Source organism: Mizuhopecten yessoensis, unplaced genomic scaffold, assembly GCF_002113885.1.
Source record: "Mizuhopecten yessoensis strain PY_sf001 unplaced genomic scaffold, ASM211388v2 scaffold10553, whole genome shotgun sequence".
Classification (NCBI taxonomy): Eukaryota; Metazoa; Mollusca; class Bivalvia; order Pectinida; family Pectinidae; genus Mizuhopecten; species Mizuhopecten yessoensis.
In genome coordinates, this window is record NW_018408604.1 from 190,086 (window position 1) to 216,698 (window position 26,613).

At 35.2% G+C, this 26,613-nt stretch overlaps 1 protein-coding gene across 7 annotated transcripts in view; it reads right to left on the reverse strand.

The window, feature by feature from the left end:
• The window catches only part of LOC110461054 (hemicentin-1-like), a 100,720-nt gene extending 82,452 nt beyond the window's left edge, over window positions 1-18,268 (reverse strand). For 4 of the 7 annotated variants that reach the window (XM_021514331.1, XM_021514329.1, XM_021514330.1 and 1 more), the window contains exons 1-6: window positions 18,122-18,267; window positions 16,790-16,873; window positions 4,395-4,590; window positions 3,301-3,597; window positions 1,491-1,811; window positions 366-650 (exon numbers count right to left, since the gene is read on the reverse strand). In XM_021514331.1, the coding sequence (XP_021370006.1) occupies window positions 366-650; window positions 1,491-1,811; window positions 3,301-3,597; window positions 4,395-4,479 (988 nt within the window). In that variant the 5' untranslated portion in view covers window positions 4,480-4,590; window positions 16,790-16,873; window positions 18,122-18,267. Of the gene's footprint in view, window positions 1-365; window positions 651-1,490; window positions 1,812-3,300; window positions 3,598-4,394; window positions 4,591-16,789; window positions 16,874-18,121 lie in introns of all 7 variants that reach the window. The other 3 variants (XM_021514328.1, XM_021514326.1, XM_021514327.1) reach the window with 2 other exon arrangements.
• Between the last annotated feature and the right edge of the window lie 8,345 nt (window positions 18,269-26,613).

Genomic DNA, 26,613 nt, shown 5'->3' on the forward strand with positions numbered 1-26,613 from the left:
TTTATAATTCCCTGTGAATCAAGATATGCCTTCCAAATGTTAATAGCAGCCCCAGAATTAAACCGTGTTGTTACATGTGACGCTAGCTTGTCCATTAAACTAAAATATTCTAATTAATGTTACAGCTTAGGTGGAAATGTTTTATACAGTAAAATAATTTATTCTTTAAATGTTACAATGAACACCTAAGCTGCAAAGTTAGAATCAAACTCGACCAAAACTCTCTACCAGTCCATTGGTGGTTAGCCTAGCGATTCTGACGAGATACTCGTCAAATCACCTATCACACATATCTTTAATATAAAACTTTTCGTGCAATTTGTGAGTGGAATTAGTAGAGATTTAATTACTATTCCAAATCTTACCGAAAACCTGTGGTAGGGTTGCTGTCGCTGAGTATGTTCCCACAGCATTCTGAGTTGTACAAGTGAATGTCTGGCCAATTAAACCGACGACAGCGGTTAACCGGAACTGGGTGACGTAAAGGTCCGATCCCGATGTGTAGGAGGAAGTGACGTCAAAGGCGGTCCCAGACCAAGCGACGATCGGAGTAGGATATCCACCTCGAGATGAGCAGTTACCTTCCAGGATTGTATTCTCGTTAACTCCGTTAATGAAGTTTGTCGTGATTTGTGGATGTCCAGGAGGGTCTGCAAATGTACAATGCATTTTCAACATTTGATAAAGTAAAACTATTATAGTTTGTTATTTATATACAGAAATAATAATAAAGGATCACTGGCCCACTGCACTATAGTTTAAATAGTACCCCCACCTTAACTTCCGTTTGGATATCACAGTAACCTATTTTAGCCCGTACACTTCCGTTGACTAGGAAACCCAATCGGTCAGAAGGTTGTTAAACAGTTTCCGGTCCAGGGTTCGAATCCAGGCATAAGCACACCGATTATTTTTACATTCAGAACACTACTGTTGATAAAGGTTTGTTTATTTCATTTTCATTATTTTTTCATAAAAGTCCCGGGAGGTATCGTTTTCTTTCATAAATGATATATCAAAGTTTTAGTCATGCCGAAAACACATTTCCAATAATTTGTTACAGTTTTGGCAGTGGTACGGAGGATCTTTAAAAGATTTGTAGAAAGAGTTTGGTTTGTTTGTGTGTTGCATTCTATTAACAGCTTTAAACATTTAAGGACGTGTCAGGTTTTGGTGGTGGAGGAAACCAGAGTACATGAAGAGAAAACAACGACCTGCAGCTGGTACCTGACGATTGCACCACATAGGCATCTAACCCGCAACCCAGTGGTGGAGTGTTAACTACCGCGGCCCCGTTTTGCAGTTGTGATATAAATACATCTAAATGTTTGAGAATACGCAATAGTCAAACAGTCAAAACGTTATTAGGGAACCCCCAGAGAGGGTCAGAAAACTGTCTCTTAACACAGGTGGTCTCTTAAAAAAGATGGTTGCATGAGAAGGTCTGACTGTATCTGGAATTGTTTTATTTTTACATTCATCAAACTTACATCTGACAATCATAGATCGGAACCTCGTTTCAATACCCGAGTCGAAAGTTGGGTGATCGATTTCACACTTGATAATCAGATTGTGATCTGAGGGGTTCAGGGATCGGGTCAAGGTGGACGTGTAGCTATACGTCTTTGCGACGGCGTCGACAGAGGTGCTTGTGGAAAATTGAAACGTCTGGGTGTCATCAATGTACCACCTTGGCGTCGTTGACAGAATCAGACCAGGGTAAGCGTCGCTTATGTTCAGAGTCCAGGTTCCCATTGTCCCTGTATCGAAGAAGGCTGCAGCCGGAGTAATCGCCGTGACGGTGGGTTTTTCTGTAACAAGAGAGAAAGACGAATTGTATTTGTTTAACTTGGGCCTAATCCCATTTGTATTTGTTCAAATGAATACGTTTAAATCAAATCTGTAACAAATCTCGCCTTCACAATTGATCAAGATGCTTAGTCGTAGAAAGTTACATATGTAGAAATATGTAGATATATATATATATAAAGCTTAACTAAAATAAAAACCATGCTTACATATCATACATTATAGATAATATAAGTGTAAGCGATGTACCGTAAAAACTCATGTAATTTACGCATTTTTTTTTCAACCCAAAAAATACCTGCGCAAATTGCATAGGTGCGCTAATTACACGTTTTTTTTTTACTGTAACAATAATAAATGACTAAGAACACTTAACGTTGTTTAAAATAAAGGGTATCACTGAATCGGTTATAATCGCAAAAAAGTTCATACAAGTTTTTTTCTTTTATACTTCTCCCTTCTATTTAGAAGATGATACAATCAAAACAGGGAGATATAGGTATTTATTTTGAGTGTTGCCCAAACTAGAAAAAAGTAAAACTACACTTAGCTACAAATTGTTCGCGCTTGGGAATCGAAATGAAGGTTTTATCCGCTTTTCTGTCATATTGGTTAGTCCGAATTAACTGAAGTTTCTGCCCCATAAAAAAATGTTTCAAAGGAGACAGTTTTCTTGGAATTACTACATTTTATAGGTAACAACGAAAATAGACTCTACCTCTATTGATTAGCCTCTATATATTATTACTACAATACTCCCTCAGATGGTATCATCCAACTCCCTTCTGAAAGGGTAGGTCGCTACACATCCGAACAACACTGGTCCATCACAGTGCAAGACCAGGTAACGATGGTAAAACAAAGACCAGATGAGCCTTGACCACTGCCTAAACTGGACACTTGTTCACATAGACAACAGGGGGAATAATTCCATAGTGTTAAGGGAGGTGCAATCAGTGGTGTTTGGGCATAACCTTTAGGCCTATAGCTATTGACATTGCTGGCTAAGGGAAGCCATAGAATACCTTTGTACACACGAAATTCTGGACGAGAAGTTATAGAATAAGAGGCATAACTCGAAACAATTTGTCCAAATTTAACGATGAGCGAAAGGGCACAGCATATCATAGGGAACTTAACATATGCTGTCAACAAGGAATTGTAAATGTATATCATCAAAATGTATGTCCTATTTACGGGCTGTAAAGCTTATCGAAAGAATTAAACATTTAAACAAATAATGACTTGTCAGGGGAAGCTACTCTAACCAGAAAATTGTTCTTCAGCTTCTATATATATTTTCAAGAAAAAAGTTCTACAAACAACAGGCATCTTTTTTTGGGAAAAAAATTAGATACGTGTTACAATTGAAATTAATCATAATTTGTTAAATATAACAAAAACTCGTTACACGAGATCATGACGAGATTTGAACTTGATTTAAACACCAGAGGAATACATCCTTAAGTGTCGAGATATGGTTAAACTTACGTTGAACATCGACGATGATTACCGAAGTTTCTGTCCTGCCTACACTGTTTACTGCCTCGCACTTTATTTCGTCATTTACCATATCGCGTGCAGTTATTGGAATGGCGATTGTGCTAGTCGTAACCAGATTGGCGGTACTCTGAACATCCCCGCCGAGAAAATTATCGTTAAGGAGCCACTGTATGGTTATTTGCGGCACTGACGAACTTGCTGCTGCAGACGTACAGGTCAAGGTCATTACTGTATTGAGGGTCGGCTTTGGTACAAAGTTTGTAATCACCGGATCTCCCGGCATATCTGCAAAAAATGAGAGTAATAAGTAAAACAACGAAAGGTAAAATAGTAAAATAGTAAAACAGTACAACGTTGTCAATACACAATACTGACAGGACACCAGCAGGAAATGAATGGCACCACAGCAAAAGGGATGACAGCGTTAACTCGCACAACAATTGAGATCAGGATGCATGTATTCATGAATTCATGAAACTGTTTTCGTGCTCAAGCATAGATTGTGTGCTGAATCTGATTTTGTTGTAACTCGCTGAAATCAAAAAGTCTTGTGTAAGCTTAGAAGACGGTATTCAGCTTTAAATCTCTCCAAAAGTATTTCAAATCACTGACAAAATGTTAGTTTTTATTTATTTCTCCATGAATATGAAACGGGTTTGAGCACAGAATCTTAGATTGAGCATGATAATGGTTTCATGGATAGGTACCAAGGTATTTATCATTCGACTATCATTTAATGGTGTGTACTGTATCCATTACAACACATAAAACATATTATCTTTATATATCCTTTTGCTGATTGGTGAAAGAAATTCCAAATAGACAACCGTACACTACATTTAAAGCCTTTTTATATGAATGTTTCATAACTATTTTCTTTATCAGTATGATCAGAGGACACTCGTTTCATTTCAAAATATGGTAATGGTCACGAGCCCGGGGTCCTACCACTAGACTACCGTGCCTCCTGTTGTCACTGTTTCTTTTAGTTTTCGTACCTTATCAGGAATGTAAATGATTATAATACCGTCGTTGACACATTTGAGAGTAAAACGAATGAAAAATAAGATTTGTGTACTTACTTGCTTGTGAAACAGCTAAATCCACTGTAAGCAACACTCCAAACAGGGCAAAGAAAATACACATCTTAGAATTGGCGAAGGCCATGTTGATACGTATTAATTCCGTTCGAAAGGACACAACTGTTGACGGTCGTGTGTTACATTTTGGCTGACATTTCCAACGCACATATTAGGTATTCTCCACAAAAAAGATAACCTGAAATAAAAAAAAAATGGTTACATAAATAATTCACGTACTTAGTACTAATAAAACATTAAACACTAGAATAATGTTAGTATTTCAAGCCTAGCTAACAAGTGCTTAAGTGACAGAGGGACGTAACACACACGTTCAGGTGATTGGTGATAAATACAGTAACCAAAAATGACTTTATAAACAAACTTACATCCCTCAAAATTAGTTCTACATATAATTTAAATACAAGAATACCTGATGTCCTCACAGTTAGCACAAATCAATACAAGGAGTTCCTCAAAACAATCCTAGTAATATGAGGGTTCAAAATTACATTTTATACAACATATAGTAAGAAACACCAACAGGAAGACGTATGAAAACGAATTTGACCTTATATAGAGAATAAACCACCGGCATTACAGTACCGGGTACAATGAAATACACTCCCGGTGTAAGGGAAATAAACCACCGGTATTACAGTACCGGGTACAATAAAATACACTACCGGTGTAAGGGAAATAAACCACCGGCATTACAGTACCGGGTACAATAAAATACACTCCCGGTGTAAGGGAAATAAACCACCGGTATTACAGTACCGGGTACAATAAAATATACTACCGGTGTAAGGGAAATAAACCAACGGTATAACAGTACCGAGTACAATAAAATACACTACCGGTGTAAGGGATATAAACCACCGGTATAACAGTACCGGGTACAATAAAATACACTCCCGGTGTAAGGGAAATAAACCACCGGTATTACAGTTCCGGGTACATTAAAATACACTACCGGTGTAAGGGAAATAAACGAACATTTTGGTACAATTACACTTTATAATACAATTGTTTCGCCCTTCTACGACTCATTGTTAATGCTAAAAGGTGAAAAGAAAGGGACACACATGATTATGTCTATACAATTTAATAATAGATACATTATGCCAAAAAGAAGATACACTACATCAAACAACTGTAATTATATTCTTGTGTCAGGTTCCTAAGATACAGTTATGTAAATGTATTAAAACACCTTACGGAATTCCCGTAACATTGCCAAAAACTGTGTGTAACTATTAACTTGAAACATTTTCTACCGTCATGAAGACATGATTGGTATTTGAAAAGGAAACCCGTATCTCCCGCAATATTTATAAAAAATAATAATAAAAGTTATAAAAATTTGAAAAGAAAATGAAATAAAAAAAACAAAACCGTTTATCAGAAACGAAAATAAGAGAAGATTCTTATTTGTATGAACAACTACACAGGACTTCTTTCACGTTTGCATTCATCGGGACAAGGGTCCTTATCAAAAAAAAAAAAAAAAAAAAAAGGTTCAGACCTGCTGATCTTGTCAATCAAGCTCATAACGGGGTAAAACTTCAGTGATACTTCAATGTGGCACTCAAACTACTGTCCTATCATCTATGGTCGTCGCTGTTGCGAGAACACAAAGACACTGAACAAGGAAACAAAGTGCTCAACAGTTAAACATTGACCCAAAAGGTATTGGTGTGGTGCTGTATTACAAATGTCTTTTTCAGCAGGTAGGTTTATTTTGAGAATGCATGACAGAACCGTTAATATTTGCAATTATTTGATCACCAAAAATCAATTATTTTGTGAATCAAAGTTTTTCGTTTAAAAAATATTTGATTTATATATGCGGTCATATAAGTTTCGGCCATTTACTAACTGTGTGTTTAAACATTTGCCATTAAGGATCCCTGTACCACTGCCAAAATCTGTATCGATATGCATTGGAAATGTATTCCCCGGCATGAATATAAAGCTTTGATAGATTAGACAAAAAACACATACAATATAGGACTTGCATGAAAAAATCAATAAAGATAAAATAAGAAAACAGTGTTTTGAGTGTAAAATAGTAACATAATTAGACCAAGGTTCGAACCCTAGACTTCAGTGTACTGTCGCTCTAACCAACTGATCTATCTGGGTCAGTACTAAGGGAACCGTTATCATGCTCAAGTATGGATTCGGTGCTCAAGCCAACTGTTTTGTTACTCGCTCAAATCATGTCAAACGTTTGAAAAGACATTTAAAGCGATGGCTTGAAGGCTCTTCAATCTTTTTCCAAATCATCAAGTTATAACCAGAACATCAATGCTTGAGCATGAGAACGGTTTCATGAATACGGGTCCTGATCAACGGAGACATGGTCCAGTTTTGCTACTCTTATTACCAAAAGGACATTAAAGGGAGGTTACTGTATTTACAAAAAACTACAGTGGAACTCTCTAGTGTTTAGCCTGCAGTGGGTCATGCTTCCGTAACCTTACAACAAAACGTCAATGTTAAACAAAGAGCTTACAGGGTTGCCAACGCTAATATAACTATGTGGGTATATTGACGCTGTTTTGAATTTGTTACCATTGGCATAATGACCCAGATTTTATCACCGGACAGCAACAATGGACAAAAATTCAACATACGATCCTTGGCAGATTTTTTAATTGGTATCAGTTTACACATACGCTTAACCTATGTCAGAGCTAAGGAAATATACCTATAGTAAATGTTCGACTGTATACCGACTACAGTTTGTTCGATGGCAAACATCAACATGTGCAATTAACCGTTATGGGACAAGTTCTTCAAAGCATAGTTAGCTTAACAAATGTAAATTTTAAAAATGTGATTATAAATAAATAAAAGAGATTTAATATTTAAAATAATATCTGTTGTCTTTTGAATATCACATTTATCCATCTACATGTAATTTTTATTAATTTTTAAAATATTTTTGGTAAACATACCTGATTTAAATTTTGTGTTATATTCTTGGCAAGCTGTTCATGCATTATATACCAGATTTAGAAGGGAGGTAATATAACAGATATCCAGTACTACAGCGTGTTTGTCGCGTGCTGATTGGCAAACAAAGTAGTACTTTGAAATTTTAACAAACACTTTAATGTTATTCCACAATTCAGTATCAATACAATTGCGTATGATATGTCTATAGGGTGATTTAAGTTTATCAATAGAACTCTGAGCTGAAAGTTAGATTTGAAATTGTTTCGACTGTTCTCCGGAACAAATGTACACATGGATAAATACAGTGAACACCGTAAATCCGACCTTGCCCTCCACGAGGGAGTTATTTTTGGAAGTTAATTTGAACTTTTCTCTTTGCTCTTTTTTTGAAGAATCCAGACGTGAATTTATTTGTTGATTGTATGGGAATCTGACTACAGTCTGTAGATTATATAACAGACTCGATATTTGACATGTGGTCAGTAACTGAGGAAACAGTGGCTGCGAGACGCGTTTGAAGTGAGTGATCTTGCGACGGAGCACAGGGGTTTATTACAAGTGTCTGAAATGTTTATGTGTGCTGTGACTCATATCAGTAGGTCTGTAACATATGTGTCAGTAGGTCAATATAATATGTGTATTTCAGACATTTGTAACGAACCCCTGTTGATCAGTGCAGTGTAACAGACGATATTTCTGATAAATCGCATGAGCGTTAAAATTGGTTCCATTGCCGGCATTGGTGATTTCAACCGATGTGCATTTTGTACGATATTGCAGACTTGTTTTTCATTTTATTTTGCATATAAATTTACAATGGCATTGTCAAATCTCACAATGCCCAGCGATATTTCGCAGCCGCCATGTTTATTTATATTGGATATTGTAGTTCCGGTCAGTGTTGTATTAATACGCTAAGAATTGTGTCTCGTGATGCATGGTAATTAAAGTCCCATCAACGACACAGCTTTCAAAGAGGCTATATAGTGACAATGCCATGCAAATTTAAATATTTCATGTTAATTTTCAAATAAAAATCGTGTAAGGTATTGTTTCTTTCCAGAAACCATTTATTATAACTTAACTCATGTCGCAAAAAAATACTTTACAATGAACAGTTAAATTTTTGGCACTGGGAAGGGGACCCTTACGATAATATTCAATAAGTATTATTGCTATGATGCGTATCATCAACGCAAATCGTCCCGTCCAGTTTTCTGTCTTTGAAAGCTTTTCTAGACAAATTTGTACCATTTTAAAAGCATTGTCCCAAAATGTTCTTTTTATACACGTGCTAGAAATATATTTTCTCTGAATTCTGTGGTATACCAACCATATCAGAATGTCAAAATACCATATGTTAGACGGCTAAAGTCTGGGAGGTTCCTCATTAAACAAAATGCGTAATCGCCTAACATTAACGGCACGCTGAGTGTTTGTAAGTTCAAACGAGAGATATCGTGCTGCCTAGCAATCAAACGCAAAAGACAGTCAAAGGCGCGTCAAATGGCTTTAAGGACATAGACGTTGAAGCATTGTCAGCTTTATCTATCGTAAAGTAAATTTCATTTATTCTGATATCATTTTCAAATACTTCTTTGAGTTTTTTAGTAACATACAAGCGGGTAAATTCTCAAATATGCTATAGCTGGAATGAATCTTTATATAACTGAAACATTAAGTAAACAATTTACCTCTAAGCTAACAAAAGTTTGAGTGCCAAGACCTAGCTTTGAAAAAGTATATTCTTATGCTAACAAAGCGTAATAAGTCAATGATTAATTACATTTTGTTATAACGTTACGCAATACATTTATCCTGCCTGGTTTTGTTGAATATGATAACTCTTTTTATTATGTATGCAAACTTCATATAAAAACCGTCTTAAGAAATTTGATTAATTTGAATAATTAAATCCATTGAGCTGACAATTTATTTTAGTAGATCCTGTATTTTATTCACACTGACTATCATGATATATTTGATATAGGTTCAATGGAGCATGATGCGTCTTTCATCGCTTGTTCTGTTAATTGTGGAAATAAATTCGTGTATTTGTTGATTCTTATTTTGGCACTGCAAGTACACTTGTACGGTTTATGTCCCAATAACAATAGGATTTCCTTTGAGGTTTTTGTCCTTTTTATCGTTGTGCTCGGTGCTAACCCATTCACTGCTGCCAAGAAACTTTGCATTCAATTGTGTTTTGTCTTTATCGACGATAAACCAAAAACAATCACACTTTGGCCTAATGACTTAGAACTTAAAACGTCCACTGGTATTGTTCTTTTGTTTTTTATTATCATTTTGTATAAAAAGTCATTAAGTCACGCTTCAAACCGTTGATCTTATTACACCCAAAACATAAATTATAAATTGAAGAAAAGAAAAGAGAAAATGACCCTAACGCCAACAGATAAGAAAGGAGAAAAGTACCCTATCGCCAACGAACAGGAACTAATTATAGAACAAAAACCGATTCGAAAGTACAGAAGAACTGGGAAAGGTCAAACGAAAAGAGAGAATTAAGAATTCAATATTTAACGAGTTGATATAATCTTGCGTTTCACTTTCAGTTATTTCTTTGGTATACGAAAATATGTATTAGCGTTCTGGTATTGAAATATGAGTACCGGTTTCTCCATAACACATCATGTTTCATGAGGGCTTCTTCGCCCTGTCAACATTATTGATCTTGAAGAAACAATCCTTTATTTTATCTCATCTCATCTTTGCTACAGTCTGTCTGATTGGTTTAAACACATCACTTGGCCCGGAAACAAGGCATCAGATCCACGCTACCACGAGAGACAAGTACACCAACATACCCTGCCTCCAACACACATACACACATGCACGCATTCACAACACACATGCACGCATTCACAACACACATGCACGCATTCACAACACACATGCACACATTCACAACACACATGCACGCATTCACAACACACATGCACGCATTCACAACACCCATGCGCGCACTTTTTTAAATGACCTTAGCTGTTGATAGGACGTTAAACCATTTACAATCATCATTATCCCGGCTGTTCGTACTCAAAGTTGAAAAAGCATCATATCTTTGAGCTAATGTCCCCGGTCAAAATTTGTGTTCGCAAAATTATTGCATTTTAGGAAATGCACGATGTTATTATTTTTCTACAGAAATAAACGTATACAGATAATTGGCAACTTTCTTTTAGATTTTACAATGTATATGCAATCGATTGTCTTGGGAGTAGAGAAAATATTAATATCATAATTTGATTCATATCAGACAACTAACACTTGATATCTATCTCACAAATTAAAAATATAATGATATTTTCTTAGGTATGAATAACAAGCCATATCCATGACATTTGCACTATTAACTCGTAACTTCGTCCCTTTAAACAGAATGGGCATTCAATACATTTTTAAATACTTAAATTGTCCCCCTATTGATTTCATTATAACACTGAACGTCTTTTCTGTTGAGTGGATGTCAACTTAGCATTGCCAAGGTCATCTTAATAAGCTTATGCAACAAGAAATCCTTGGCTCTCTGAACTTGACAGACACCATGGGTTCTCTTGTTGGAGGGAATCAATAGATCGCTGCAGAATTGACACTATTTATGTACGTGTAGTTTGATTTTGACTTTAGTATAAAAGCCATCGTATGTACATAATAGAAGTAAATAATAGTATGGAAGCACATTGGTGCCTCAACATGATCGTTGGTTATGTTTAGGTTTACCACTGTGGAATTGCTTACATTACTTTATGTAGTAAAGTGTCTATGGAAAGGCATTTATAACATAACGATGCATGGAATTATATTTTGGAAGAACGTGTTTCTGTTACATAAATATATCTATGAAAGATGTAACAAATCAATTGAAGGACATTGACATTCTGTTTTAATGTAAAGTCATTCGTATCATAACTACTGTAAAAACACCTGCAAATGCTTTTGTAACACATCGGGTTGTGATGCATTTATGTTTTGATTCAAACGTCTCGTTGCAGAGGATGCTTAAAGATATCCCAAACGGGTGGTAGATGGTTTTCCTGTTTACATATATTTTGAATCGTATGAAGACATAAGGTTTAACGAGTGTCTTTTTTGATTTGAAAACTAACTAACAAGATTTAAATAAACACAACACTCAACCACAACAAATAGCAGAGACAAACTGTCACTATGAAACAATAATACAACAAAAATACATCAACAAAAAAACACTAGTCACTTATATTATGAAATATGCTGTTTTATCGCATATCTTGTCGGTAAGCTTGTAACCGAAAGCTAATTATTGTACAAAATTTATCTTCAATTCGTGAGGTCAAGTGAATTAATACCAAAAGAAATCTGAATAAATCTTGAGAGAACGATCCATTTTATAGCTGTTTGTGTAAACACGATGTAAAAACTGCGAGAGACGGCGTCTCTTTTCACGTAATAATAGCGATGGTGACTGTTTATCTTTGGTATATGTTGTGATATGTAAGTTTTTATGTTTCTGTCTTGAAAAAAGGGCGGATCGCCCTAAAATTTGTCAAATTTTAAGGTCTGCACTGTCGTTATTACTTCTTTGCCTACATATTTATTTTAGTAACACGCATCCAACGACCGTTTGTTTGTTCGGATTCAGTGCCCATTGGATCATACTGTCGTTATTACATATGATATACATATATAAATAAATTATATTGAGAATATTGAAGATAAAAAATCTTATATTAAAATATATGAATATATTCTTTCATGATTTAACAACCTATCTGATATCTTTCCTACGTAGACACAATATAAGAAATTATAAGATAGTATCTATTGATTGGAAATGTTTTAAAATTTTCTCTATAATATGCATAATGTTATACACAAACACATTAATTAATATACAAGGACAAATAACCCAATATAACATAAATATTTACATTGCTTGATCTCGCCTCAGTTGTGTTTGAAAGGGTTCAATATGTATGTTCCTTTTGTTTTAATGTTTAAGTGTCTGTCTTGAGTATCGGCTTTGAAATTCAGAACCATGCATTGCTTTAGTAGGGTTGTTAAAGGTTATAGGAAAGCAGATCTACTGTGTTCCCTCCTCTTCTTAAAAGAATATACACAAGACCAGAAAACTTCTAATTGTGCAGGAGGGGGCCAAATTAGTGACATTATATGACAATACTTCAAAGAATTGCTTTGTTTTGATCACAAATGAATATCATAATAAGTTATTCCAACTATTTTCCTAAGCTTTTTTAAATTAGTTATTTTGTCCTTTTGCATTGACGGTAAAGTGTAATTATTTCTTTTTTCATGTTTTATCATACAGACACAATACCGCCGGATAATTATCGGGTAATGAGGAAGTGAAAAGGCCAGATCTAGTTATACGTGAACATTATAGGACACAAAGAGAGTACACTCGAAGGGAAAACGACATATTGTATCAAACGTAGTAAGGTGCTCTGCTAACAATAATGTAATAATTAGTGGCCTGACAATGTAGTTTAAGTGGTATAAATACACTTGGTGGTTATGTGACAGTATTTAAGTAATTAGAATGTAATTAAACTTCCATGTACCATATATATATTCAAACACAATTATAGGTATTCATAACTTCATTTTTTTATTTGTTTTTCAGTGTACATTCTGCGAAAAAGGACAGAACATACCACAACGCACAAGGTCAAACTAAACCACAACGACAACAAACATAGACCAAAGTGCCACAGTTCCAACGCACAAAGATGAAATAAACCATGTTGTCAATATAGATAGACCTATTTCACTCCGCGTCAACACAAAGGACAAAATATACCACAGCGTCAACATACAAAGACACATTATACCACAGTGTCTACACACAATAACGCAGTGTACCATAGTGTCTACACAAACGGACGCAGTATACCACAGCGTCCACACATAGACACGGTATACCACAGCTTCAACACACAAAGACACAGTATACCACAGCGTCAACACACAANCACAACGACAACAAACATAGACCAAAGTGCCACAGTTCCAACGCACAAAGATGAAATAAACCATGTTGTCAATATAGATAGACCTATTTCACTCCGCGTCAACACAAAGGAAAAAATATACCACAGCGTCAACACAAGCACAAAATATACCACAACGTCTAAACACAGGGTATAACATACCACAGCATAAACATCAAGGACGCAGTATACCACAGCTCCACACACAGACACAGTATACCACAGCTTCAACACACAAAGACACAGTATACCACAGCGTCCACACATAGACACAGTATACCACAGCTCCACACACAGACACAGTATACCACAGCTTCAACACACAAAGATACAGTATACTACAGCGTCAATACAAAAGGACGCAGTATACCACAATTTCAACACACAGACACAGTATACCACAGCGTCAACACAAAAGGACGCAGTATACCACAGCGTCAACACACAAAGACACAGTATACCACAGCGTCAACACAAAAGGACACAGTATACCACAGCGTCAACACAAAAGGACGCAGTATACCACAGCGTCTGCACACATAGACACAGTATACCACAGTGTCTACACACGATAACACAGTATACCACAGCGTCTGCACACAATAACGCAGCATACCACAGTGTCTACACACAAAGACACAGTATACCACAGCGTCAACACACGAGGACGCAGTATACCATAGTGTCTATACACAAGGACGCAGTATACCATAGTGTCTACACACCATAACGCAGTATACCATAGTATCTACACACAATAGCGCAGTATACCATAGTATCTACACACAAGGACGCAGTATACCTCAGTGTCTACACACAAGGACGCAGTATACCATAGTGTCTACACACAAGGACGCAGTATACCTCAGTGTCTACACACAATAACACAGTATACCACAGTGTCTACACACAATAACACAGTATATCACAGCGTCAACACACAAGGACACAGTATACCATAGTGTCTACACACGATAACACAGTATACCAAAGCGTCAACACGAAAGGACGCAGTATACCAGAGCGTCAACACACAAAGACACAGTATACCACAGTGTCTACACACAATAACGCAGTATACCACAGTGTCTACACACGATAATACAGTATACCATAGTGTCTACACACGATAACACAGTATACCAGAGCGTCAACACACAAAGACACAGTATGCCATAGTTTCTACACCCAATAACGCAGTATACCACAGTGTCTACACACGATAACACAGTATACCGTAGTGTCTACACACAATAACACAGTATATCACAGCGTCAACACACAAAGACACAGTATACCACAGTGTCTACACACGATAACACAGTATACCGTAGTGTCTACACACAATAACACAGTATATCACAGCGTCAACACACAAAGACACAGTATACCACAGTGTCTACACCCAATAACGCAGTATACCACAGTGTCTACACACGATAATTCAGTATACCATAGTGTCTACACACGATAACACAGTATACCACAGCGTCAACACACAAAGACACAGTATACCACAGTGTCTACACCCAATAACGCAGTATACCACAGTGTCTACACACGATAACACAGTATACCACAGTGTCTACACACAATAACACACTATACCACAGTGTCTACACACAATAACGCAGTATACCATAGTGTCTAGACACGATAACACAGTATACCATAGTGTCTAGACACGATAACACAGTATACCACAGGGTCAACACACAATAACACAGTATACCAGAGCGTCAACACACAAAGACACAGTATACCACAGTGTCTACACCCAATAACGCAGTATACCACAGTGTCTACACACAAAGACACAGTATACCACAGTGTCAACACACAAGGACGCAGTATACCACAGTGTCTACACACAATAAAGCAGGATACCACAGTGTCTACACACAATAACACACTATACCACAGTGTCTACACACAATAACACAGTATACCACAGTGTCTACACACGATAACACAGTATACCAGTGTCTACACACAAAGACACAGTATACCACAGTGTCTACACACAAGGACGCAGTATACCACAGTGTCTACACACAATAAAGCAGTATACCACAGTGTCTACACACAAAGACACAGTATACCACAGTGTCTACACACAAAGACACAGTATACCACAGTGTCTACACACGATAACACAGTATACCACAGCGTCAACACACAAAGACACAGTATACCACAGTGTCTACACACAATAACACAGTATACCACAGTGTCTACACACAATAACACAGTATACCACAGTGTCTACACACAAAGACACAGTATACCACAGTGTCTACACACAATAACACAGTATACCACAGTGTCTACACACAAAGACACAGTATACCACAGTGTCTACACACAAAGACACAGTATACCTCAGCGTCTACACACAATAACACAGTATACCATAGTGTCTACACACAAAGACACAGTATACCACAGTGTCTACACACAAAGACACAGTATACCACAGTGTCTACACACAATAACACAGTATACCACAGCGTCAACACACAAGAACGCAGTATACCACAGCATCTACAAACATAGACAAAATGTACCACATCGTCTATATACTTTACTATTCTATTTTTATATCATTTTATTTTAATCAAAGATTCGAAAAAGAAAAAAACCCCGAATGAATGAAGGATTCAACTTATTAGTTTTTAGATAATGTTCACTTAAATATATAGAACTGACACCGGCCAATGCTGTGAGAACTAGTAATCGGTCTAGGTATAATTGGGAAAGTGCTTGGGAGTCGAAGACATGTGAACACACATTACCCATTTATCACCTATACAACATTGCTATGACCATACAGAGTGAACAAAAGGATTACGAAATTGTTTCCACTATATGTATTATTCGGTTGCCTAGAGATCAATTCAATACCAATTAAACTCTACATAAAAAATGATATCTCATATTATTTATTGGCATGCAATGAATAATATGTTTCCCTAGAATGAATATCATTTCTTGCATAAGAATAAATTCAATTTTCACGAAAGCGAATGTAAGAAATACTATATCGTGTATTATATTGCCTTAAAATAAATATAATTTCCCACATAGGAATAAATTCAATTTCCACGAAACCTAATGTAAGAAATACTATATCTTATAATATATTGACTTTGAATGAATATCATTTCCTGCATACGTAAGAACTCATATATTGCATAGGAATTAATTTAATATACATTAATCACTACGTCAGAAATATTAAATCTTATAATATATTGCCTAGCGATGATATCACTATCTGTTAAACTTTACACAAAATGTAATACACATGTATATATATTTAACATTGGATCAAATATGTTCTTTTTCATATCCAAAAGTGCATCAATTTCCCTGATTAATCATAGTAACAAGAATAAAATAATTTATACAGCTTACCCTACCCTTCTGCCTGCCGAGGAGCGTCCGTCGCTACCGTGATTGCGAGGTGGTAACGTTCATTCTCGGTCACACTGCGTCGATCTCAATAAGGAGTAGATATACAGTGATCGTTAGATAAAATACAATATGAGGGTTTGGAATCGTTCATTGTCTAACTGTGTATACAAATTCACACAAAATCACCATTGTCATTGTACAAGGCTGAATGAATACCGAATGGGCAATTGTCTGAATATCCGCCATGTGTTGGTTAGTTTTACAATCACTTGTGTAGTATTTGATGTATATGTGTTTTTATTTATTTTTTATTTTACAAGTCGTTTGAAACATCACAAATAAAAAAAGCATAGTTGATTTATAATATGCATATGTGTAACTATAAGTGTATATCATTCATATTTTATATAGTACCATGAGCTAAACAAATATTTTTCTTGTGTCAAATTTATAAAGAATAATTACATTTAAATAATTGAGCAAACTGTGTATTATTAACGGTACAAATCGTCGGTTATTCAATAGCATGTTAACGCTAGTTTAGATTTAAAATCTGTAGTAATACTATGAAACAAAAATACATTAGCAGGTACTTCATAATTCATGGCAAAATTAATTCATTAATTGTTCAAAACTGATTTCGATGTATTTTTCAAGCTAACTATACATCTATTTTTTACCGGTTACTAGCAATGGGTCAGCGTTGTCAATAGAGCACACTGATTATACAAATTTAAATGAAATATTCGTACACGAGATCCGTATTTAAACAAAGCAAACCCAATATAAAGGGTGAGACATGGAAATACAAGGAATATATCATTAGTGAGTTGCTCCTTACACGGTGCGAGGCACAGTGTCTATCTACCTTTCTACATTTAAAGTGTGTTTTTCTCTTATAAATCACAAGCGTTTATTTTACGTGTGTAAAAATATGTTCCCTATTTATGAACTTATACTATGGACACGGATAAAAAAGATGTATCTACTGATTTTGTATAAGTTATACTCACACACAATACGTTTAATTGTCTCTACCAAACTATGTATATCGCCTTAAATAGCCTTCGGTTATCAGCCAGCCGAATGATTATGCCTTAACAACAGCATACTATAGACGTAATAACTGGTCTTCCATTATTTAGCGTATGCTGTAGTATTGTTCTACAGTGTTTTTTGGTATTATCTAATTATTCATGTTTTTGTCTTGATAGATGGCGGTAAAAAGTATTACAGATATATATATCATATTTACTTATTTAATCCTACCTATTCAAGAACTGTTTATAACTGTTGTTACCGTAGAAATAAAATAAATACTAGCATACTCACATTTTTACATACTAAAGCATACATCCTCATGTCATAAAACTGTCGTGTTCATTCTCATACATGTATCTACGATAAGTGAGTCGCCATAATTGCCAGTGTACGTTTACACAGCCAAGCCACCTCTTCCATTCAGTGACTTTACTAGCTAATTAACTTTCTATCACAAAGGTAAATGTATTGTGTATTCACAGAGTTAGATAATTACCTGATTTGTTCGAATTCTTTAACATATGAGATGGTTGTGTACTTATTATGTACACACAAATACAGTGTTTTATTAATCTACAATATACAGACTAGGGTATAGGGTATCCTACTGAAAAGGCGTTCGTGACTTCATTATTGTAGACCTGGTGCATGTCGCATGTTTAGAAGTATAAAGCACATACATAATTATCGTATAAGTAGATTATTTAATGATATGGCTAAAAAATATTGAATTGACATGTTGTGAAAAGAAGAGTTATGTGATCGACTAGAGCCTAGAAGGTATGGTGATTTGTCTAGTTCGAGGTTAGATGTCGTCACGACATTTAAGGGAACATGAACAAGGGTATCTAGGTGTCCATCACCATAGAAAATGAAAGAAAGGGTAGAAGTAAAGGCCAAACTGGAGTCCTAAATGCTGAAATGTAAGCAGATGATTTTTTTTCTAAACTTTTCAATGTCCCACATATTGGAGTTTAGTACCACAAACGAGTCCTTAAATGAGGTAATTGCTGTGTTGTGCGGAAATTTTTTATTTTGTTTAATATGCTGTTGACTTTTCAAATAGGTGCTCCATAATTACGTTTTATCTATTATTATATCCATCACGGACTTGGATAGCAATCTAATCTAATTCCGTGTATCTATATAAAATGTTCAATGAGTTTCCATTTCTAATCACTTTCACAAACCGCTTGTACAAGTGTAATTTTCTTTGGTTATTCGTTTTCAACGGTCTTGTGGAAGCTTTTTCGACGAATTTGTAAATTAAAAAAAAAACAATCAGAAAGGTTACAGTGGTTATAATTGAGTCATCCAATGTTCCCCTAAGTTGAACACACAGAAGATCCTGAGAGAATCCACATTAGTTGTCTCATATGTGAATGTATTCATATACTGCAGGTATATTCTCTTACCGAACCTGCACGAGATATCGTTTTAAATGAAACACCTACACAAACATGAAACTATTTTAAATACTTACCAACGCTTTAAGTGTTCGTCATAGGCTTACCTGATTAAATGTCTAAGAATTCTCATGTAAAAATAACTCATGCTGACAATTCGGTCTTTGCATATTTTTGTCATGAATTTGAATTATTTTCTATGATACGGTCTCATTAAAGTCGATAACAGTAATAAAAACACCGTGTCACCGAATACGTGCATTACCTTAATTTTGATAGGGAATCAATGGGTTTTACTATTGAAGAAATTGGAATAGATTGTTATTTTACTCGAGCATGGCGAAAAACCGGTGCAGGATATGGCAGAGGGGAAGGGATGAGATTGTGTGTTACGATGAGACTTAGAAATTAGCAAGTGAACGTCACTTGGACATTTATCAACTTTATTTTGTTAACATATCAAAAATATAATAAATAGAAAATATAGGCCCTTGGGCTGATATCAGTCTCGGGTTGATACTGGGTGTGATATGGAAAAAGGCGTGTTTTATTCTGTTAATTACATACTTACTAATAAAAACTACTATCTTATGATGTATTTTGATTTTTGAAATATTGAAAAACGATTTTTTTTCCAAAAGGGGTGTGATGTGGGTTTTGCGGGCTGATACGGGTTTGGGGTGTGATACGGCGGGGGCTGATACGGGTTTTGGGGTGTGATACGGCGAGGGCTGATATAGGTTAGAGCAATTGTGCCGTATCGCATATACAAAAAAAACCCCGTATTTATTAGTAAGTATGTAACAAAGTATTTTGATTAATATGTATCTGATCATATCTCATAATTCCTACGTAACAACCGTCTTCCCGGAAACAGTTAAGCAATTTGGATATTATTTTATAATTAAAAACTTCTTTTTTTCTCTTAACACTCCTGAAAAATCCTCGCCGTAGTTGCCTTTTAATATGTCATTGTCATCGTACAGTTATCTTCCGCAATTTTCTAACATCGTGATTTAAATCAAAACATAATATCTTTGGAAGCAATGTCGAGAAATACGTAAAAACACCTGTGATAATCATCCCTGCTAAATCATTATAAACGCCGCAGTACTATTAAGTCTAATGTGTTAAGTGTTGCATCTCAAAAAGCATTAAAAACTCATCGTTTTAATCATCATTTAAAAACTCATATTTGTTTGAATAGCAGGTGAAACTCTATCAACGTAGATTGTAGCACGGCAGGTAGACAGCCCTGGCTAAATACTATATCAGTCAAAAAGTTTCCAGAAAAGCATGTTACTTAATACAGAGTATGATACCATAAATATAAGACAAATAATCAGTAAGTCGAAAAGAGGGTAAAGCTTGAATATTAGTTCTGAGGATTTGGCTTTGGTTATATTTTGTTTAACGTCCTATCAAGGTCATGAAAGGCCGTACATTCATGTGTTTTATGTATGCGTCAGGTGTGCAGGAGACAGGGTAACTAGGTGTAATTGTCTCCTTGTGATAGCGCGGATCTGATGCTATCTATTATAGTGCTATTTCACTGAAACACCATGCCGAAAGCACCAATCACAACATTCCGCCCAGTCACATTATACTGACAACGGGTGAACCAGTTGTTGGCATTACCCTCCATGCTGAACGTTAAGCAGGGAATAACAACTACCATTTTAAGGTGGCTCCACACTTTCGCAATTAACCAGCAAANAATGAAAAGAAGCATTTCTAATTAACCCTACAAATATTTTATTTATCGCAAAATATGTAACACATGTTACACAAAGTGTTTTTTATTGAATTTGTACGGATAAAAGTGATTATCTACAAGCTAAAAGCAAACAGGACACAAAGATCTATACATATAGAATGGGAAATTGAACAAAATATACACAATGGCTTTATAATTAATTTATTTTACATTTTACAATCACTTTGATCCGGGTGAGAGTTATCTTCCTTGAAAAAAATCTATACTTTTTCCGGAAGTACGTCACGAAAATGGACGCTGATGACGATGTGTGGAGCCACCTTAAGGACTTTGGTGTGTTCCGGCCTGGGGGCAGGAACCATTGCTTTCCTCACCTGGGCGAACGTCCAACACTAAGTAACGCTACATGTCATGTTACTCCACCCAACCCGTGATAAAGAACCTCGGCATTGTTCATCACCTCTCACGATACGATCCAGATTTAATCAAATGCATATGTGTTATCAAAAATATTGAAATACACCATATTGGTTGTAATAACAACATATTAATTATCACGATACGATATTTATAATGAAAGGGATTTACCGTATTTAATGAAAAAATATGATAAAATAATAATGACTTTTGATTGTGACTTTCAATTCACTTAACCTTAGTGGTTGAAATTTGGTTACAACCTTGTGATATTCTGCTTGTGTCTTTGTATGAAAAATATTGTCAGTCACCATACGTTAAAACCTAATCCAAATCTATTGTTGCGGCAACAACAGCAATATGCCATTTTTCGAAAGCAATAATGAATGTTGATACTCTTTCTCAACCGATAAGCCCTATTGAGGTTTGCATTATGTATTTACAGTAAAACGCCTTGAGAGATTGATTGTGCTAACAGCATAACAAGACCAATGATCAGCATTAGTTATTTATGTGTGTAGTGGCCTTTCATTTGACACTTCCTCTTAAATGTTTTAAGTCTTTTCGATAACTATAGCCTATAACTTAACCTTCGTCGTGCAAGTGTTCTGTTGATGTCTTTTATTTGTAAAAAGTGTAGAGACATTTTTCGTTAAGTGCAAGTTCATTTGATCGATTCATATTGAATGTAAAAATTCATTCGAAGGCTATCTGTGACTCTTTTGAGATTTGATGTGGACCATGAGTCAAATCTCAGAAATTAAGCACACACGATACCAAATTGTGTCGCCGTACATGCATATATGTTTTTAAAAATAATTATAACTCTTCAGAGTTACCGGAGGCTAACATATTGAAGTTTCAAAAATGCAAGACAGAAACATAAAAATATTTGTTCAATAAGAATGATTTGGGTCTCGAAGCGGAGAGGGCAATCGCCTTTCATCAAAACGGTTCGGGGTTTGAGTTCCCGATTTGGGTTTAAAAAAGTATTTGGTAACCTGCCCGACCACGTGGGTTTTAGATCAGGTATATTACCGACAAAATACATATATATGGTCAATATATTGTAATATTAAATACAGTGAGGTGTAATTTCCTTACCCCTATTATCATGTCAATACATATTTACACTAAATAGTCAGGCGTATAACCAACAACCACATACAGGAGGTGCCTTAACCAACCTTATTCCAATGGTCTTACAATACAAATGGAGATGAACGTGATAAGTGTATTATATTTGTCGGGTTAGTAAACAAGACTATACACGTATCAATTACATGAGATTACGTGTCGTGTCATTGTAAGGTATCACGTTTATTATATACCGTTTGTTCCTACATACCGTATACTGTACAGTTCTCTAATTGCGCGGGGCTAATATTTCGCGGTTGTCCCGACCAGAGCTAGTTCCCGGGGATTAGATATTTCGCTGCATTGCTAGGTAAAATATCGCGCTCTTTTTGCTTTTTTATTTGAGTGATGGGATCTGTTTAACAAGTGTTTGTGGAATAAAAGCAAAATGCTATATTGAGTTGTTGTTTATCAATATTCGATAGTGAATGTGTAAACAGATGTTTTCTTTTGTGTCTGTCAATAAATAGACATTGAGAACATTATTCATAGTTTCAATGATCGGTGGTTGATTTAATTTCGCGATAACCGCAAATGCAGTGAAGATAAATCCTTTGCGAATATAAACAACTTTAAAGTATGAGTTTTTCACGTTACCTCAATTTATCATTGGAATCTAAGTTGATTGTTTTCAATATTTCTTTTCTTGTTTTTGTTTTTGCTTTGTTCTATTTCTTTTCAAATTTGACATAAAGAGCTTTAGAAGCATCCATTTGCTATTTTCTTAACTGTTTAAGCATAAGATAATTGACCAAAACTATCTTTATGGAAATGTTTAACAAAGTGACGACCTTTACAGAAATTTTAACAAAACGACCTTTACCAAAAATATTAACAAAGCGACCTTTACCAATTTTTTTTAACATAACGACCTTTACCAAACATTTTAACAGAACGACCTTTACCAAATATTTAACGTAACGACTTCGACAATAACTTTTATAAAATTTCAGTCGACCTTTACAGAAATTTTCCTCTGTGCTTTCTAATAGGGACATTGAAGGAACCAGAATTAATCTGCTGTACGTGGAACCTCTATCTGTTCTATCTTACCTTCTCATCCTTTTAAGCTGTGTCTCCCTAGACATACGTGTTTTATTACCTTGGAAGTTAAGAGAATGCTTAACGGAGAACAAAAATCAATGCCTCACGAAGGTTTCATGCCACAACTGATATATGCACTCCAAAACCTTTTTATAATACCTAACGATTAATTTCTTTTCAAAGCTACTTAGTGTATTTAACCCTGGTTTCTGGCTTTATTTTACACTTTATAAGTTCCAGTGTGCTGGTCTCTTGTAAACCTGATGAGATGTTATAAAACAATTGTGCATGGCATAAGAACTGTTTTTGTGGGTTGTTGTCTTTCTTTGTATCAGCAAGAAAGGATCCAATATATACCATGATATATATTTTGTTATCATTCGCTATCAAAATCTGATTTTCTCTTATTAATGGAACATGATCTATAAATGTTTCAGTTTATGACGGAAGACACATTAGGAACAGGAAATACATCTCAGGATCGAACTTGCTTTTGTCACAAACCCTAAGTTTTCTCTGGATTTAATGGAAGACACTCTGATCTATGATGGAAGCCTTATATGGAGCAGAAATATGTGATCCATGATGGTTTTGGTGTTTGACAATAACCAACTTGGTGATATGTACTTCTAGTAAAGTGACGCATCCAAATACATGAGGGGAGAAAAGAGGGTTAGAAATGAACATTTGAAAGGTAGGAATCCATACCGAATTAATTTTGTTCAGAAATGTAGGGCATATAATTATTATTATTAAATGAAAATATACAAAAACAACTCTAATTTTTAATTTTGTGCCCTTATGATCTAAACAAAACAATGGGCTATTCATTTTTAATCGGGGCTGTACAGTATGATTTAGGATTGCTAAATAACATAAATGTAAAGACATGATAACTTAATTTTTGTATTGCTAAACATTAGAATGCAGAATTTGATGAAACTCTATCGTGATGTGCCTTTAAGCTTTAAAGGTCTGCTAAACCTTACTATTCCCACACTTTTAAGGCCATTTATCAGGGAGTCGTAACCTGATTTACACAAGAGCATGATGATATAGTACAAATCGCCCTGAATAACCCTTAACAGTAATACATATGGAATATGTCAACATTCAATAAATTATCGACATGCATTGTGCTATCATGCTTGAATGTTTCCATTTTTTCTGTACCCTCAAATACACAATGCACTACATTGTATAAAGATAAACAAAAAATGCATTTCTTTTTTGATCAATTGGGACCTTCGAGAACAGTTCATTGTAGCATGTAGATTATTATGCGTGTTAGTTTCGACGTAAGGTGTGTATTCCACCATACAATTATCACCACAAATCTCTATTCATGCAATTTAACTTGATAAAGGGGTACGGCATGGGATGTGAAGACAGAACCATGTTGACTGATCTTGTCTCACCTGAACACTTCACACACAAATATATATATATATTTACGGTGCTGGTCGTAATACATAATATTCTGTATAGATTACACAGGTTCAACTTACATAGAGGTGTATACATTTCGTCAGAGGTCGTTTACTTTAAATTATTTATGATAAGCTATATTTTTACGCACATGAAACACGAAATTCTATCTTGGATCAAAGATATCAATAAATAAAATCAGATCATTGGCAAAAATGTTTAAATTAAAAACAAAAAAAAATGCAATATTCATATTTCATAATTCAATTTACAATCCGGTTCAATGTAGATTATAAGGAATTTTAGTTTGGACGTAAGGTATGTATTCTACCAAACCATGAGTATCACCACAAATCTGAATAGTGGAATCTATCTTGATAAAGGGGTACGGTGTGGTGTTACATTTCAAACATGTTAGACTAATCTTTGTCTTAACTGAACACATCATAGTCATAGACCTATATATCTAAAGTGTTGATCGTAATAACCACGCCTGTTGATTTCACATGTTCATTGAGAATTTTATTGAGAAATGTATGCAATATGTCTTTGTTAGGTTTATACATGCTTGTGGTTAGTTTTTGTTTCCTATTTCTAACCAGAAATTTCATTAAGAGTAAAGAGAAATGAAATAAATAAAAATCGGACCATAGATGTTTAGATAATGACGTTTTGCATTATTTCATAGTTTTGTAAAATGATTAACAATCCGATTCCAAGCAGGATTTTGTCAAAATTATAACAGATTGATATATCCGCCGTTAAGTAAGAATTAAAAGTATTGACGTCACATTGTGTACAAGAATCGTATTTATATAGGCTGCCACCCTAATCAAGCCTCAGCGAATAGTTGAAAGTTTGGTTGGTGTTTTTAATGTATAAAGTCCTAGCAATAGATCATCTGTCTTCTTAAGATTAAGTCCACGATGGTATAACTACTATTGGTCATTTTAAAGTTCCTCCACAGTGGGAGGTTTGTACCATGACATGGTAGTAACACTATTCTGATACGGCGCGAACGGGTTAGCCTGTACTTACCACACCTATTTTGAACTGAACGTCAAGCGGTGGGTAGTTCTGACAAGATTCCTTATCAAACGATCATTAGCTATTCATTATGTCAACCGGATTCTGTTTATATGAATAGAATCTACATAACAAATATTGTATCGGGCCAAATCTAAACCTTAATTGAATGCGTCAAAATTATGTTTACGATACCCCAGGAGAGGAATTTGATAGAAAGATAGGGAACATTGTTTTAATTATCCACAAAGACAATATCTACCTACCTACAAACATAAAATCACAATCTGTATTCTAGATTCAGTACTTGGTGACTCAAGACTTTTTGACTCCAATTTAAAGGGTGTAAATAAAAACAGATACAAACTTAAGATTAAAATGCATTACATTCGACAAAAATCGGTAACAAAAATTAAATGTTAAATAAATTCCTTTAATTATTATCCATGATAAACACCAGCTAATGTCTTCTTACAGTCTAAACTTGTGACATATTGATCTATATCGAAACATGTTACCTGTTTTCTCACACTTGTAGCATAAAGCACATGCTTCACATCTAAAGTGTTCTTACTGACAAGTTTGCTTGAACTACTACCCCGGGTTTC